The following is a 17,750-nucleotide window of genomic DNA, read 5'->3' on the forward strand; positions in this document are numbered from 1 at the left end:
ACTTCTGGAGGCTTTCAAACAGTATTAGTGTTATCCTCAAGGAACAAAACCATTCCGAACTCTCTTTTTATGGAGTCTACATCTTAGTTAGTGTATGAGTTACTAGATGCATGCAACATTTCAGGAACTTGTGTTAATTTCAGTGAATGTAAATATTTCAATAACTGAAGCATGTGTTTGGTAACTCAATACAGGATTCTTAAAATCTTGGTAATGCAATTATTTTATAAATCTCTCATGAATTTTATATTATTTTAGATGCTGAAAGGAAATAAACCCCACTATTCTCAATAAATGCTACAACCAGTCTGATAGGCAAAAAACCCTTTTATTTAGTCTGAAATAATTTTTATAGCTTACATTTCTTCTGACTAACATGCCTAGCAATTTAAATGCTAGTTTAGTTACTCAGATGTCCATGTTTCATCACATATGTAAATAACCCATCTATTTTTAAAAATCATCGCTTAAATAATAGTCTCCCAAGCCTAGTGTGTACACAATGTTTTGAAATTGCTTCCTTAAAGACGCAAGGAGGAAGAATAGTTTTTGTGCTAGACATCTCATAAAATGAGTGCATACCAAGCTGAATTTGTATAAGCTGTGTCAGGAATTCAGTTTTATTAATTTAGATTGTCCTGGCATTAGTCCAGCCTGGGGGGAGGGGGTAGAGTCCACAATGTCTCTGCTGTGGCTGTCACTTAAATGCACAAGGTTTCAAAGCATACAGTAGGAAGGCAGACATAGCTTTTTAAAAACATACAAATAATCAACCACAGTTTCTGATGAAGAACACTTTTTTTCCTTAGTTTCTTTCTTTAACTGTAGAAATTAAATATCAAAGGAATGAACAGCCTTAGTATGAAGTTGTTAGAAGCTCATAAAATGTGTTTACATCAAATGTAGATGCATTTAAAATTGCACTTTTCCTGACAGGAGCAAATGAGTTGAATTACTTGGGTCATGTTTTCCACGTCAGCTGCTTTTACAGATGTAGGCACTGTGGCTTTAACACATGCAGGTTTTGACAATGATGTTGGTGATTACTTGTGAAAACTGTTCTTGCATGCGTTGCTTCCCTGAGCCTCAGACCTACTTAAAATAGACACAATGCGCTGACTGATGATAGCAATTTCGATCATATTTTAAAAGTAAAAAGGAAGAACTGTTCAGAAAAAGATACTTGTGCTGTAACTAACAGTTGCTTACAGTGTCTCTAGGCACGGAAACTTACAATCTCACATTAGTAGACAATTTCCAATGATTGTATCAAAGTACTGGTTAAGAAAAGGGAGCTCTTTTTACAAGATCCTTCCTTACACAGTGTTCCCTGCTAAGGAGCCTTATCACTGAACACTGACTTCAGTGTTCACCTAATAAAATTGGACTCAAGCAGAGCTCAGGATGAACTGAACAATTTAAAAACTTTAAAAAGCAGCTTCCCAACCTCAATTTCTGTTCTCCCAAACAGTAGCAGCAATAGTGTGGGAACTGTCCTGGAAGGATGGAGGTAGAACCATGTGCTGAAGAGTAGATTATGTAACAACAGTATGATTATGCGACAATAAAAACATGTTAACACTCCCATATTTAACAATAAAAATTCCAGAAGCAAAAAGCTTCTTAAGCAGCAAAATAAGGATGGTAAGAATACAGGCATCCGCTATAAAAAGCTAGCAAAAGCATTAACAACATCTCAGCCTATATGGGCTCCACAGCACGTTCCAAAATCTTGAAAAGGCTGGGAAGCTACCCCACAGTGTGGATAGGAGCGGAAGTTTCAGAACTGACCAGTACGCAGGAGGTGTACAGCTGACCTGAAAAAGTGGTTCAAATGCTTACAAGTCAGGTTGATGGTTTCAAAATAGACCCATCATCTGGGGCTGTCAGCTGCTACTCGCACCATTTAAGGGGTAACTCCCTGGACTCGCTGCTTCACCATCTTTGACCTGGTGCCTAATATGCCACCCTTGAGGGATGATAAAGACCATTGAGGGAGTGGGCTTGGCTGCAGCACGGCCTTCCAGGCTCTCCCACCAGAGCGCTGTTGGTGACAGGAGATGAGAGGCAAGGGCAACATCTTGCAGTAAGCACTGCTTAAGTAAGCTGAGGCTTCGGGCTCAGAATGCCAGTACTTCATCCTGTACGGTGTTCTCAAGACAAGCCAAGTCATTGAAAAGCCACGGAAAATTATTGCCTGCAGGGCTGCTGCTTAGACTGTTTAATTCTTAACTACACCTTGAACAAGATGAAGAATTTACAAATTTTAAAAAAAGTAACTGAAAAGGGGAAAAGCTGCTTATGATCCTGATCTAATTTGGCTGATGGAGGCAGATGTGGGAGATACATCAGGATTTTTTTTCCCCCACATTGCTCACCCAGCATTTTCCCCTTCCCCTATGGCAGCTAACGCTTCCCTGTGCGTTACTGTACGGGTATAGTCACTTGTCCTGGGGGGATACACAGGAGGAGTTTGGGATCCAGAGAAATTAAAGTAAATGCAAAGTACTATGACCGTGAAAGACAGATGGAGCTTACTTCCTTTTCTTTGGAGCACAATAATAAAAGCTCCAGCTTCTGGGTGGTGTTCATAGGAAAGCACTAGGGTTTTCCAACTCTCTCTCTTTTTGTATTGTCTGCAAGACACTGTGGAAATTTGGCATGAAGCACCTGTCACCCATCATTACAGCTATGCATATAGCTCACCTAAGAATTTTGTATTTAAAAGTTATCCATATGATTCTCAAAGGATGTTGTCAATAACACATCTAAAAAGAGAAGTTCTGGCATTACCGTTTCACCCCTCCCAAGAAACAGTACTGTTGACGAAATTCACACAACTCGGCCTTATATTTAAAGCATAAGGCTGCAAGTCTGTCATTAGCGCAGCTACTACGCTTTTGTTCCTAGTCATAATGAATCTATACTTCAGCTGGATTTTTTGGCACTTTGGCAAGAAAGCTCTGGACAGCTGCAAGAGACCTGCTCAATCATTTTTTGTTTTCTTCTTTGTATCAATTTTCCACCTGTGAAACCCAAAATCCCACCACCAAGTGCAGCTGCAATTCCTGCCACTTTGAAGCCTGCGAGGAGACCGATAGGACCCCCCACCACTCCACCAATGACTGCACCTGCCACAGGCAGAGCTGCCAGCTTGTATTTTGCAGCCTGTAAAGTGGAAAGAAAAAAAAAAAAAAAGAAGAGAGTTAGAATACTTGCCTGTGGTGATGCGCGTTTTTCCCCTCATTGCTCTTGGCAAGGATTTGAATGCTCAGTCATAAATAAACTTTACTAATTAGTATTTTAAAAAAGATGATCTACTATCCCACACGTATGACAGAACATACTAAAACCAATTCAAAATTGAGGTCTCTCCTGTATGCAGTTGTGAACCAGGTCCTTTTACGTGGTTCTGGCTGATTATGTATGCTATTTGTTACCTCCATCATTAAATCAAGTGAGAAACTGCAAAAATGCTCAGACTTTTCAGTCACATGCCCGAATCTAGGTTTGGGGCTTGTTAGCAACTATCACCGACATCTACATTGAACAGAACTGAAACTGCATGTTTGTTATAATCAAACTGTTGTTTTACACTTATTTGATTCTTGTGAGCCAATTGCTGAATGCTCTTGTCTTTATAGATAAAACAAAGTAGCAACAGAATAGCATTAAAAAAAAAAAAAGGAAAAAAAAGTATTTCCTGGATTGGATGTGACTGAAAATTACAAGAAAGATTGATTATTTTTTTTCCCTGCTACCTGTGGGTCATTTCTTCCTTATTTCCTTAATTGCTGGCTCCCTCAGCATTAAAGACGGCAGATCAATTGGGTTAATACAGGGGATTGCTGGGAGGCAGAGTACCATTGATTCACCAGCAGGAGCAGATCCCTACCTTCCCCAAGTTTTTGGTTCCCTCTTCAACATTCACAGCAGCACTGTTGACATGGTCTTCAATCCTGTCAATCTTCTCCTGCTGAGCCTAGATGCAAAGGAATTATGAGTGAGGTAACCCGCTGGGAAGCAGCAGTGAGCCAATACACACCATTTTAATGCCTGTAATCAGGGCCCCAGAGCCACTTTCATCTGCTACACACTGCAGCCGTGCAGCCTTAATGGTGGTTCATTAACAGCAGCTGATAAACTGTGCTTAAACTACAAACTTACTTAAAAAAAAAAAAAATCTTAACTATTAAGTAATAATATGGTGTGGGTATTATACAGTGTGTTGCTGCAGTTAGAGAAAACAACCCAAAGCATCTGATTTCTAAATCTTTTCTGTGAATAGATGAACTCACATTCCAAAGGGAAAAATAACCCAAACTAGCCTTTTTGCTTCCTGCTGAGTTTCACATTAAAAAAAAAAATTCTATAAAGAGCATTTATAAGATCAGTACCAACTCCAACATACAAAGCTGCACCAAGAAAGCTAAACAGAAATGTTTAATTATGACATTATAAAAGATTGACTCAACTTTAAAAGTAGTGACAGTACTGAAAATATACTTGCTGTTGCTCTGTATTTTACTGTTTGATTTTATAAAAACGTTCCATCCTTTCTCCAAATGCAGTCAGATTCCCCTGCAGTCTCTCTCAGAGAACACCAGAGCGGAAGATAAAGGGGTTTGTTTGTTCTTATTTTAATCTCAGCAGTACCCAGGCTGTTTTATGTCACAAAATAATGAGATAGCTAGTGCTCAGCTTAAAAAGGCATTCTGAACTTGAATTTTCCTCTTTTTAATTCAGAAACTGATGAATCCACTAGCTCTGATACCTTCATCTACTATCCAATCCACACACTTTATATACTTGCTGTTATAACCAATGATGGTTATGTGTAAAATCCAGAAAGTCCTGGGAACAGGAACTCTTATTTTTAGCTAAGGCTGCTAACATTTAGGCTACCAAAAAAAAAAAAAAATTTGCAGTCTCTCTCCAGCCTAATTAATCTTAGTCTTTTTTTTTTTTTTTTTTTTAATATATGAAGCAGCACATGTTCAGCAGAAAGGATAAAAGCTATTTTATCTATCCCAACTAACCTAACAACAAGGAGATTAAAGAACTCTCCTAGGAGATGAGGACTGTGGGTTTAAGTTAGTTCCTGAGGCACAGGAAGATCTGAACATTGGGAACTGAGTGTGAATGATGAAGATGCACGACCTTTTGGCAGCTACATTTGAGAGAGCAGAGAAGGCTATGACGAAAGTTGAGATTTTTCAGAAACTGATCAGAAACTTCAGATTTTTCTAGTACTCCTGCTTAAGCCAGGAAAAGTACCTGACACCCACTGTGTGCAGTGAAGGCTACTGTCATCATTATGATGAGAAACTGTAAAAACGAATGGCACCTGGGTAGAAGTCAACACTGCAGAGATTCTGCTGAGGTTCAGCTTGTGGCCAAGGGCACTAACTAGAACGCCAGTACTTGCTCTGGTGACAAGAACGGGAGCAAGTACTAGCACTAGTGCCGAAACAGAAGACTACTGCCTCCTCAGAAAGTTACCCTGACAGAGCCTGAATCAACAGGAGAGCCACAAAGATACTTGTAGCAAGGAGTCACCCATGTAGAGAAGGAAGAGCTGTCAGTTTTCTAACCAGAAAGGGTAGCTGACTAGTTAAACTAACACTTTTGAACAGTCCTCTTCTGTTGGTACTCAAAAAAAAAAAAATAAAACCTTTCACCTTACCGCTAGACAATTTGGTGTAAGCACTACATGCATCACCTACAACTTTGTAAAGTATCTAATGTATAGGCTTTGAAACGATAGGTGTATTTACCATAGTTCCCAAGTAGCAGAGACAGCATCTCAGCTCACTGTGAGGAAACTGCTCTGCCTCCACCGGCATTTCCCTGAAGTTCCTAACAGTGACTAGGATTTCATAACCTTAAATATTGGACTGAATAAATTCAGTTAATGTTATTCTGCTAGTGATAGTAGCTCAGCCTGAGTTCAGATTAAGGGCAGAAGTATTGCTCATCTTTTTTTTTCCCCCCACCTAGGAGTTAACCCATTCACCTTCTTTTTGTACAAGATTTTATCTGGAATAGAATGCAGAATTAATACTTACATTGACTAAGAGAGAAAAATCAGTCACCAACTGGCTAAGCTGAATCAAGTCCTACAAATAAAAAACAAGTGTGATTTTGTTGTTGCTAAACACAAGAGCACCAACGTGGCAGTAAGGGAGTTCCAACATACCTCTTCTAAAGTTTCCCAGGACTCAGCTGCATTTTCTTCCTGAGGTATTTCGGGAAGGCGGGAGTAGATCTGGATCAAACTTTGGGAGCCGTCCTTGACTTCTGTGTTATATAAAGTTTCTGAACGAGAAGCATTATGTTTATAAATAAATGCACTGGATCAGAATGCAGGTGATGTGCAAAGTTTCTCACTCTTAATGTTTCTCAAGGATAAATTGATATTTAACCTAATTCAAGCCAAGAAACAGCCCTGAAAATGATCATAAAGGGAAAATCACAGGACTAGACAGTTTCTTAAAAGGAAGTTATTGCTGAAGAAATGGATTCATTTCTATCAGTGCCCTTTCACAATAGGTTCTGAGAATTATATTAAATTATCCTTCTGAATTCAAGGTCAGTTAATGAATTTTGTATCAACTGAGCTAAGAAAACTGAGCTTGAGACAAAATCTTTTTGTTTACATACAACACATAAAAACATTGCGCTTCCAAAACTGAACAGGCAGTTATTCAGTTTATGATTTATTATTATGCTACCAGTTTGATTTTCAGCCATTTGGGACAAAAAGAAGCTGGATGGAAAAGCTTTCAAAGTAAAAGCAGTGAAAACCAAGTAACACCAGCATTCGGTGCTGGATCCAGTTGGGTAACGGTACTGTGAGGATGGCAAACATTTGAAGCTCAGCAGTGTAAAGGAGATATTCTCAAGTATCTTCCTTTCTAAATCACCTGGACTGAATGCAGAAGGCATTAGGACAAAGTACGGTGGGAAAACAGGGAATGAGAGACAGCTAGGTAGTACAAGGGAGAGCAGCTCCAATGGACACACATACACACATATATACCTCCTCCAGTCAAAGAGCCCAGTCTTGAGCCACTGTGGATGTAACGGACTTGTGCATAATTATGGACAAGTAATGATGTGGTAATAAAGAATAATAACAAACAAGTTTGGCTTCTCATAGCAAGGATTAAGGAATAGCTTGAGAGTGTGAAAGGCAGACTGGAGAACGTATGTATGTAAACAGCGTGCAAAGATCATGTTAATTTAGACAACTTCCATTTCTGAAGAAAGATAGCGACATTAGTAGGACACTGATGTTTCCTTCCTTGGGAGGGCAGTATCAAGAGAAACTTAATATGGGGATGACTGCTTAGATATGTCTAATAATATTAAACTGTAAATACTGCATTAAAATCTTCTTTCGAAACAACAAATGTGCCAAGGTACTATAATAATATGCCATAACTGTTACTACAAAAGATACGAACAATGGAAAATAAATAAAAATAATAATATTCATTAAAAATCAGTAATAGTGCATGCTTATTCATGGAATTAATTTAAGATAAAATAAAAATTATACATTTTCATAACATTTGTCCATTTCTCAACATTTTTATCCGAGTATCTCAAAATACATTAAGGATCTAATCTTACTACTCTCAGATCAACAGAGGTCTAGCACCAATGAAGCCGCTATTCAGCCATAATTACTAAGTAAGCTGAGTAGCTGAGTAACACAGATGGAGTAAGTGATTTGGGGTTTTATTTTGGGCTCATTTTTCTTTCTAACTATTTCTACCTCTTTTCCATTAAAAATCCAGACATGGAAGGCACTTCACCTTCTACAATCATTACCTGTCCTTCCAGAACATATTTTTAATCTGTAACATCAGAGTAAGTAATGTTATATGCTCAGTTCTCAAATACTCCTTTTCCTTTTCAGTATAACTAATCACATATCCAAATGTGTGCATTTTTTGGATAAACCAATTCTGCTACATATTCTGACATTTAACATTGGTTTTGAGTATTTTATTCCATTTCAATCCTTCGCAATCCTATTTCAAAATCAAGTTTCTTCTGCCGAGAAAAGCATACTTTTCCCTAATCTCTTTGTCAATTGCATGCCAAGTTGATTGAAATTAAAATATTCATAATTCAAAAGAAAAAAATGCTCACTAAACAAAACTGCTTCCTCACAAATTATGTTCCCTGCTCTGGTCTGACCTTAACAATCTCTGCTGACCTACTGTGCAAAAACACATCCTTCAAACTACATAAATGAAACGTGAGAACTTAATAAGTAGGTTTACACTGTTATAATTTTCTAATAACTAAAAAATAGTGGGAAAGAATTCCTCAAGACAATTCTTTACTCATTTCAAAAAACTAAGGTAAAGAACAAGAAGGGTAAGAGAAGGTGAAGTCACATTTGGGCTGAAAGTATCAGTAAGAAATTTGTATTCACTAGTTGATGTTTTATCAAGTCTAACCAATTTTAATAGAACTGAGAATTGAAGTGGCTCCACCAGTTCACTCACAGCATCTCCACAGACATGCAATAATACAAAACACCTCTGCAGATTTCATACAGCAGCTTCACATCTCATTACACTCAAGATAAAAATCTAATGCTCTGGAAGATTCAATATGTTGCTTAAAAGATTTTAGTAATTTAAAGAGTGGAGTCTCACCTTTTGTTAATATTTGTTTAAAATGCAATTAAATTCCATTTCTACCAGACCTGAGCTGAGGATGGTGAAGGGACCACATCATTTCACTGACATGCCTTCTAAATGGACGATTTGAATTTGTGAACTCCTTCCTTCCCTACCAGATGGGAAGCAACAAGCTATAAAGAAGGGGCACACTGAAGCTCCTTCGATTAAGATCAGCAGCCAAGATGTGCTTTCAGGACTGCAGCCTGTAAGCACAAAAGAATAGGCAATGTATTGCATCTGTGTTAGCAATTCAACAGAACTGCTTTCACCATCAGGCAAACATGAAAAAAATATGTTTAATTGTATTTAGTTGCCTGCCTGCCTGTACATTTCACTTTAAATAGGGTGAATTATTTCCGTATTCTTGAGGGGACTTAAGGAGCACGTCATTCCAATAATATTTTTCTGTTCTTCTCATCCCAGTCTTCCTGATCAATTTCTCGTCTTTCTGAAGAGCAGTGATGCTCAATGTCCTCCACACTTTAAAGGTATTTCAGATTAAAAAAGCAGTCCTGTGCTTTGAAATTAAATTCGAGTTCCCATTTACCACCTACGTAACTGGTAGAAAAGCAATAAGCCAGGACAAGGCCTTTCCAATGAAACACCAGAATGCTTTGCGAACAACTGCAGAAAGTTACCAAAATAAGAGATATTTTACAATTAATTCTGATTGTAACAGATGAGCTCACAAAGAGCCTGAAAGTAAAAGCTAATACCATTGAAGGGGATCACTGATTATCAGAGCTCACTACTCTGAAACTCAGACTAAAAGACTAAAGACAAGGAGCTCCCCCTAAAAGAGATATCAATAAATGCAGTGAACTGATTAACAGAAACTATGGGGAAGAAGTTCCTAAAGGATAAAGGACTGCAAAAGAGCCTGGCAGCTACTAAGAAAATAGGCTATGCTGCAGATGACAGTAAATTCTCCTGATGCAAAGGAAAATGGCTTCAGCAAAGCTCTTCAATGCCCTGGATATCAAGAATTTGACACACAGTTAAGATGAGTCCAAGGAATAATATAAGCATGGAAAGTGAGTATCATAAAGACTAGGACACAAATAAATTGCTGCTACCAAGGGGCATAAATGGTAGCAAGAAAGTTCCTATGAACGCTTTTCAAGTCAGAGGAAGACAAAAGAAGTGTAAGTGCACTGGCAGGTAAAGAAAGAAAATAAAAGAAAATAACAGATGATGACCTACAGAAAGACCAAGTCAGTCCTCATACAAACAAGTAGCTGTCAAAATAGGTATCAGAGACACAGAAATGAAATTCTACTACCTCCTCCTACAGTTGCAGATCTGGTTAAAGAGGCATCCTCCTGTCCTTCGAGTTGCTTTTTAAGTTCTTCTGCAGATTCAGAATGGAGCTGCAGGAAGTCTTTTACGGCAAATGAAGCTTCCTCTTTAACTGGATTTATCATTCTCTGCAGAACTGGGATGTCTTCCTGTCGGACTCGCAAACAGAGCTTCTCCATCTCTCTCATATTGGCTCGGAGTTGCTGTAACAGTTTTAAGAGTTATTTTGTAGCTTACTACATAAGAGCACCAGACACCTTCTGTGTCTGGGAAGAAACTATCATCTTGATTATCTTTAAAAAATCATTAAAGTGCCATTTCTAAGTTTTAGTAAATTACGACCAAAAAGACCCCCGAAAGTTCCAGCTTTCAAGCAATCCCTGTGTTCCAGGTCACCTCTCCGCTACATCCATTTTTGTTTCCAGACTGCATTGTCTGACTGCAGCTGGTTCGCCTGTCAAAGATGCCCCCAACTGCCGTAAAAGCCCATGCTTCCAATAGACAGTGAATCCTTCCCTTGAATCCATCCTGCGTCTGCCAGACTCTGTTATTTGTGACTCATTCCTATTCCCTGCTCTTTCTGTATTGCTCCTGCAGAAGAGTCACCCCATGAAAAATACGGCACTCTGCCGAGAACGGGCTTGTCCTCACTTAAAGTAGCTCAACCTAGAGAGGATCACTTCTGCGTAAATGATCCACCTCCTTCTCTTCCTAAGGCGGATGACAGTCCTGCAGTCAACAGTGATACTGAGTGAGTCAGCGATTTAGTCACCTCAACCAGAGCTCAACGCTGTCCATAAAGGAAGGCACTGGTACTTCCGAGCACTTCCTACTTGGAGACGCCACTACATCCAAACCAGCTCACTAAGTCTGTTGTATTTTTTATATTTGCTTGTGCCATGTGAAGTCACTCAGTTCTCTGTCTATTAAAAAATAAATGGAGGCAGCAGCTCCCAACGCAACGGTCTCTACACCTGGACATACTGCTAAAAGGCTTTTTGGACATGGCCTATTTTCCAAAAGGAAAATTAAGCTATTTGCCTCAGAAGAGTGAGAATTAAAGGTCAAGGAGGAGATGGCACCTATTATCTTCTCTGGTGAACTAATTTATCCGTAGTATCAGCCAACCACAAAACAAGAGAGGAATATTTCTAAGTCACCCCCATCAATATTTTTATTTTCTTATTGTCGATTTTATACTTTATCCATTTCTCCAAGTAAAGAAGTCAGCTTGTTTTATTTTGAATTTAAACTGAAGTATTTAAGTAATTAATTCACTATGCAATTACTGACATTATTTTGGTGTCTGTGATCCATTTAGGACCTTGCCAAAATATTTACAGAAGTTGCAACAAGTTAAAATAATGTCCAAATAAAGTAAGTGATTGCTTCTCAAATTGACTTTTTTTTTTTTTAAATAAGCGGCTGCAGTGATTATAGCACTTCAGGATACAGTCATTCACAAGCCGCAACTCCTCTGAAACTATAATTTTCATTTTGTAAAGACAACTTGAGGGACAAAGGAGAAGGATTACTCTTTTTTTTTTCCAATATTTATATTCCTTTTTCAGAAGAAGGATGAATATATTTGATTGGAATATCAAATATGATAAAATACAGAAATATTTCTTTAGTTACAAGAGTTTTGAGAAGATATAAACTATTCACAACTAGCAAGAGGAGTTGTGTGCAGGCATCTCCTGTGAGATAAACTTCTGTCTACAGCAAAAATAGAGGGGTTTTTTTTTGCCTAGGCTTTTAAAAATCTAAAAATGCACACAACTTTTATTTTTCTACAAATGAAAAGAAGAAATTTATAGTTTAAATTACACCACTCATTGTTTTTATCTAATTATAGAAAAATAAGGCTGTTATAAAAATAATATTCATTGCATTACATTGTCAGATGATATAACAAATTATACTATTTACTGCACTATTTACCAATTGTTTTGAATATTCTTCTCACAGCAGAACAATTGAATGGATTAACACCACTGAGTGGTTAGAAAAAGAAAGGTACAGGTAATGCCTTAGAAAGGCAATATTGTCTACCTGGAAAAGCAGAGTCTAGATGGAATTTATTTTATTTATATACATTAGTAGAATTATTTTTTTAACATGTACAAAAAAACCCCAATAGAAATGTAGAGAAGAAGGAAATTAATTCAACAACAAATTGAAGTAACACTGCATGAGCCATACTAAGCAATCAAAGAAAGAGCTATAGATTCGTAAAAATAATCTGTCAAATTACTAAGAGTTTATTCTATTGTATGCTTAAATTAAGAGCAATATTAGCCAATTTGGGCTGCATTATTTAAGGATAACCTCAGGTAAAAATACTGATTAACAATTTAAAAAAGGGAGATACAAGAAATAGCTTTGGAAGATAGTGAGTTGAATTAGAAATATGGTACCCAATAATTTTGCTCATCCATTTCCCATCTTAATCTAACAAGCTACCTTGCTCTTCCTGTTACAGAATCATAGAATGGTTTGGGTTGGAAGGGACCTTCAAAGGTCATCTAGTCCAACCACCCTGCAAGGAGCAGGGACATCTCCAACCAGATCAGGTTGCTCACAGCCCCGTCCAACCTGGCCTTGAATGTTTCCAGGGATGGGGCATCCACCACCTCTCTGGGCAACCTCTTCCAGTGCTCTACAACCCTCAGTGTAAAAAATTATCCTAATTGCTACAGCATTTTCCTTATGTGCAACATAATGTGTCTTCCCTTAGTTTAAACAAGGTATTTCTAATCCTCTCTGTTCAAATCAGAGACAAGCTCTGTACTCTGCAACCAGCATGCCACTGTCAGGTGTTCTTTGGGCAAAACAACTAATTTGTCAGTCTTTCCAAATAAGTCTAGTTTTCTCTATTCCCAATGATTTTCATCGCCCTCCCTGAATACTCCGCAATCAGTCCTAGCTTCCTTAAAAGTGTGGTGCCAAAACTGGACTAACTATTCTACCTGGGATCCTACTAATGTTGACCAAAGAGATCATATGAGAGACTGCACTGACTACTCTCCTGTTTATACATCCCACTACGTTATTGGCTTTTTTGTATCACTACCACACTACTGGTTCATTTTCACTCTGTGTCCCTCAAGTCCTCTTCTGCAGAAGTGCTGCCCAACAGCTTCCCATGCTGGATCTATACAGCCAACGATTGTCCTCATCCTCATCCAAAATACACTGAATTTTCAGGTCTCTTCTCAACATCATTATGAATTCTAATTCTGCTCTCTTCACCAGAAACCCTTAGTCTCAGCTTTATGCTGTTTGGTTTCATTATATAGCAAAAATATGCAATGTTGCACAGCTATGATATAAGTGCTTTCAACCCTAGGTCTCAAAGGACTTTATTGGAGTAAGGTTCACTGTTCTTCTTGAACAGATGCAGAACTGAGATAGGGACACAAAGTCCAAGCCCAATTTTTCTAAAGTGTCCACAAATTTGGATGTAAGTCTGGAAGATACACCAGGTTGGTGTATTCACTATATTACGTGAATAAATATAATGGATTTCTTTTTCAGAAGAGTAAATGAGAAGTGGCAGGGTTTTCACAAGTACTGTGAAAAACCTATTGACTCTAACAACACACCCAAAACTGAACGAAACAGGGAAGTCATACATAATGAAGTAGCACTGCTTTCCCATTCTTTTCAAAATCTTTACAAACACATTCAATAAAAAACAAAGAATAAACTATAAATTTCTATCAGAAAGTAAAATACAAAAGGAGAAAAATGAGCAAAAGGAGGGCTTCATGTAAACTTAAAAAAAAAAAATCACCGTTGCTGAAAACAACTGTACACATCTGGCCATTTAGCTTACCTTATTAGTCAGTACACAGTTTTAAATAAGTAAGAGAGGGAATGAGAATATGTATTCAGTTTTGAGAACTACCCTTAAAAATACAAAGTATCTTCCCCTGTTCTACTCCTTCTAAGTGGTTTATGAATGGGAATTCCTCTACAGACATCTTGGACACATGATAAAAATGACAGAGTCACTAAGGGAGAAGTATTTTCAGTATTTGTTTTTCAGAGCGTAATTTTTTTTCAATAATGGTGACAGCTGAATTTTCAAAGTAATTGAACTCTCCCTCCATTCCCCATGTTGTTATTTTATATGAAGAAGTAAACAGCACCTCCAAACAAAGCCACCACCTTAAGCTCCCTCAAACATTAACAACATTTTTTAAAAAGTGTTGCAGTACCTTAGCTGTGCAAACGCAGTCTTACCTTCACTTATTTTCTCTGGAGTTTTTTCAAAGTAATGAAGGATATATGTTACAAATTTCTTGGCATAAGTCAAAGAAAGTCTGAGTTTAAGGATATATTTATCCTACAGATGGCCATAGGCTGCAATAGTGAGCCGATTTTACACGATCCTTCACTGATACCACAATCTCCTGCAGCAATAAAGACACTCATCTACCCTGCTTCTCATGTTCTCCCAGTATATTTGCATAGTATCCCAGAAAGATACCTGATTTGAGGACTACATAATTTTAAAAATGGTACAGAAGACATGAGCCGTACCACAGAGATTTGAAGATTTATGCAAGAGTTGACTGAAAACCATCTTTTACTTGTAAATAATTTTCAGTTGAAATGGAAGTAATAAAAGTGAAAAAGAAAAAAAAAGATTAACGTTGTTGAAGTAGCTTTCCAGTTTAGAGCAATGCAGTGGAGAGACTACATTTGTCTAGGTATGTTTTGCAGAAGAGAGTCTCTTTTTGTGGGCTAGATACAGACTAAAGCCAGATCATTCATCCACAGTATTTTTCATTTTTTGTTCAATGCCTTACATCCTCTCTAGTTACTGCATCATTTTTCTACCTCTGACTATGAATACGATCAAGGCAGTCCTTAGGTGTTACAACAAAATACTGACACTTCATTGAAATTAACTTAACTCTTACAATAATTAACTAATTGTATGGTACAGTCAGCATATATGTCAGCAAAGCCTAGCAAAACTGCATATTTATTCAGGCCTTAGCACTTTAAGAAGTCCATGGACCATCCCCAAAAATGAAAATATACAAGAGCACATTCAGAAAAACTAATACACAGTATACAAGAGCTATTTTCTCAGTATTTTCGAAAGGGTGTCATCATGCCCTGTACAAAGATTTCCCTGGTTTCTCTGCTTTCCTTTTTAGAAGCTTTTAATGTGGCATCCAGTCACCAGAAAGAAGAGGTATATATTTACGCTCATCTATAGTTCTATTATAATTTTGACCATCATCAAAAGTACAACAGAAGTAATTATTCTGGGTAAACTGAAAATTCAGAAAAATGGCTAATTATGTGCACATGGATTAAATGTAGAGTGGCTGTGCATATATTTGTCTAAAACCTGTGGCGGATGCCTTGGGTCAATATTGACTTAGGGATTCCTAATGTATTTTTACAACATCTAATTTTGAGAGCAAAGTGTGTGCTGCAGAGAACATTTGGTATCACAATAATTAATCTGATTTCTTTGCAAACAAACAGATCACAAGTCCATTGGTAAACATTTAAACAGCTTACAGCAAACACATTCTACATGTCATATAATTTATCATCAAGTACTCCAGACTCCTAACTATTTAATTAAAACAAAGAGCTAGTCTACTCTTCTTGCATGGACCAAGATACTTGTTCTGCTCTCTGGGTATCAGAATGTGAACCACTCTAATGCATAACTTGTATCCAGATCTAAAAGCAATGAACATTAAATAAAATATAAGAACATTTATTTTGGGTGATAGTGAAAATGGCAGGCTTTAGATTCAAGACAAATATAAATGTTTCTACAGTCAAATATGAGGTTTTATTACTAAAGGACTTAATGTATTTAAAAATATCAACACAATTACTTTTTCTGTAATTATTGATAGATTTTGTCCTGCTAAACAAGTGATACTGATAATAAAAGAGTTCTAAGAGAACCCTGTCCTACACCTCAGACATGAAAATACATTAGAGCACAGACATACATGCTTACTACACCAAACCTGTTAAGATGCCATTGTTTTAATAGGACTTCCACCCTTGCAAGACTCTTTTGATATTAAGAATAAACTTACATTCAAATTTCAAAAATTCTTGGTGAAAATCAAAATAAACACTCAAACCTCCAAATAATAGAAAAATCAGGTAGATTTCACATATAACTTCCTATGATCTACACTAAAAAAGCTCATTAACACCATACAGTCCTCAAAAAGATACATAACTCCAGCTCTGCCTCCTGTCTAACACTGTTGTTCAACTGAGAACAGAACTTTTAAGTTCTTCTTTCTGAGGGTTTTTTTTTTCCATTTTCAGTCTGGTCTTATTTCCCACAGGAGTCAGTAAGGCATTGCAACGAACATGGGAATTTACAGTACTAGAATTATGAAATACAGTGCTACCCCTGCTGGCAAAGCCTTGCTTGTCTAGATGCAGTGTAGGTCACAAAAGGTTTGTTCTAGTAACAAAGTCATGTCCCTCCTCTGATAACCACCTCTGAAACCAACACAAGATGCCTCTCCTGCTGGCAAAGATATATCTGTCCCCAGAATTTTGCTGCTACAGCATGTTATAACCACTAGCTGCTATATCTGTGTCAGCAAACTTTGGAGTGTTTATTTGGTCTTTGTGTTCTTCTGTATTGATAATCTTCATTGGCTGTGTGCTATTTAGCAGTGTGAAGGCTGATGTCTGGCACCAGCTTTTGCATCATTTTCATCAAGACATGCATTTTTTTTTTTTTTAGAAACAGATGTGAGATTCCCTGTGTGCTGAGTTATGGGTGACTATGCATGAAGTCACTCAGATGATGCCATGCTGACAAGTGTCTCTAGTATTTCCTCCTTTGATGATGTTATGCATCTAATGAGACCTGCACACCAAACTAGTAGTCCAGATGTTCTCTGTTCAGTCTGAAACCATGCTTTAACAGTATCCCTTATTGCAATTCCTGTCTTTTAATTTAGTAACGTAAGAAGAGAGCTTGCAAAAGACCAGAGTCTCCAAACTTTTGTTTGTTCAAGAATCCTGAAACATTTCTGACTGTATTTGCTTCATAGGACACATTTAGTAAAACCCTACCTTTTAAATGAAGTAAAATGTACCTGTCAATTATACATCTCCATGAAGATACAGCCCTGAGGTAATCAGTACTATGTATGTAATTTAATTCCATTAATATAGCAGTCATTTTAATACCCTTACCTGAACTGTTCGTCCTGCGTTAATGTGCTCTTCATGCAATCTGTCCCAGAGCCTGCATCTCTGATACTAAAATAAAGAAAAATACTCCATATAATTGCTATTTTGACCAACTGGCTACACAGAAAAAAAAAAAAAGGAACTTTCAGTAAAGAATCACTTTAATTTTCCAAAATTGGCAGTAAGAAGCTAAGACATAGGCATTTCCACTGAAAAATTAGAGAGGTAAATGGCAATGTATTTTGTGAATAATTTTGTACAATGTATTTTACTGCAGTGCAGATAATCAGGGTTTCAGCATCAGTTTTTAACAACAAAGAGGTATTGCAGCATCCTGATACTACCGTGGCATAAATCACTCGGCAGTCAGTAAAACGAAGGGCAGATGGAGGAATGGAATAGGGGATAAGCAGCACTGGTCATATAGGACAACAAGGTACCTGAGATTATTTATATAGAAAATTGCATTCATTACACAACACTACTGTCTACACTTACACTTACCATTTCTACATAGATATAAACACAGTT

The 17,750-nt window shown here is 37.4% G+C and overlaps 1 protein-coding gene across 4 annotated transcripts in view; it reads right to left on the reverse strand.

The window, feature by feature from the left end:
• Positions 1-309: 309 nt before the first annotated feature.
• The window catches only part of STX17 (syntaxin 17), a 31,926-nt gene continuing 14,485 nt past the window's right edge, over positions 310-17,750 (reverse strand). For all 4 annotated transcript variants that reach the window (XM_086740513.1, XM_086740516.1, XM_086740514.1 and 1 more), the window contains 6 exons: positions 17,223-17,288; positions 9,988-10,207; positions 6,200-6,318; positions 6,069-6,119; positions 3,896-3,982; positions 310-3,168 (listed from right to left, as the gene is read on the reverse strand). In XM_086740513.1, coding sequence (XP_086596639.1) covers positions 2,929-3,168; positions 3,896-3,982; positions 6,069-6,119; positions 6,200-6,318; positions 9,988-10,207; positions 17,223-17,288 — 783 coding nt within the window. In that variant the 3' untranslated portion in view covers positions 310-2,928. The remainder of the gene's footprint in view (positions 3,169-3,895; positions 3,983-6,068; positions 6,120-6,199; positions 6,319-9,987; positions 10,208-17,222; positions 17,289-17,750) is intronic.

This window comes from Chlamydotis macqueenii, chromosome 2 (genome assembly GCF_036417535.1).
Source record: "Chlamydotis macqueenii isolate bChlMac1 chromosome 2, bChlMac1.mat, whole genome shotgun sequence".
Taxonomy (NCBI): domain Eukaryota; kingdom Metazoa; phylum Chordata; class Aves; order Otidiformes; family Otididae; genus Chlamydotis; species Chlamydotis macqueenii.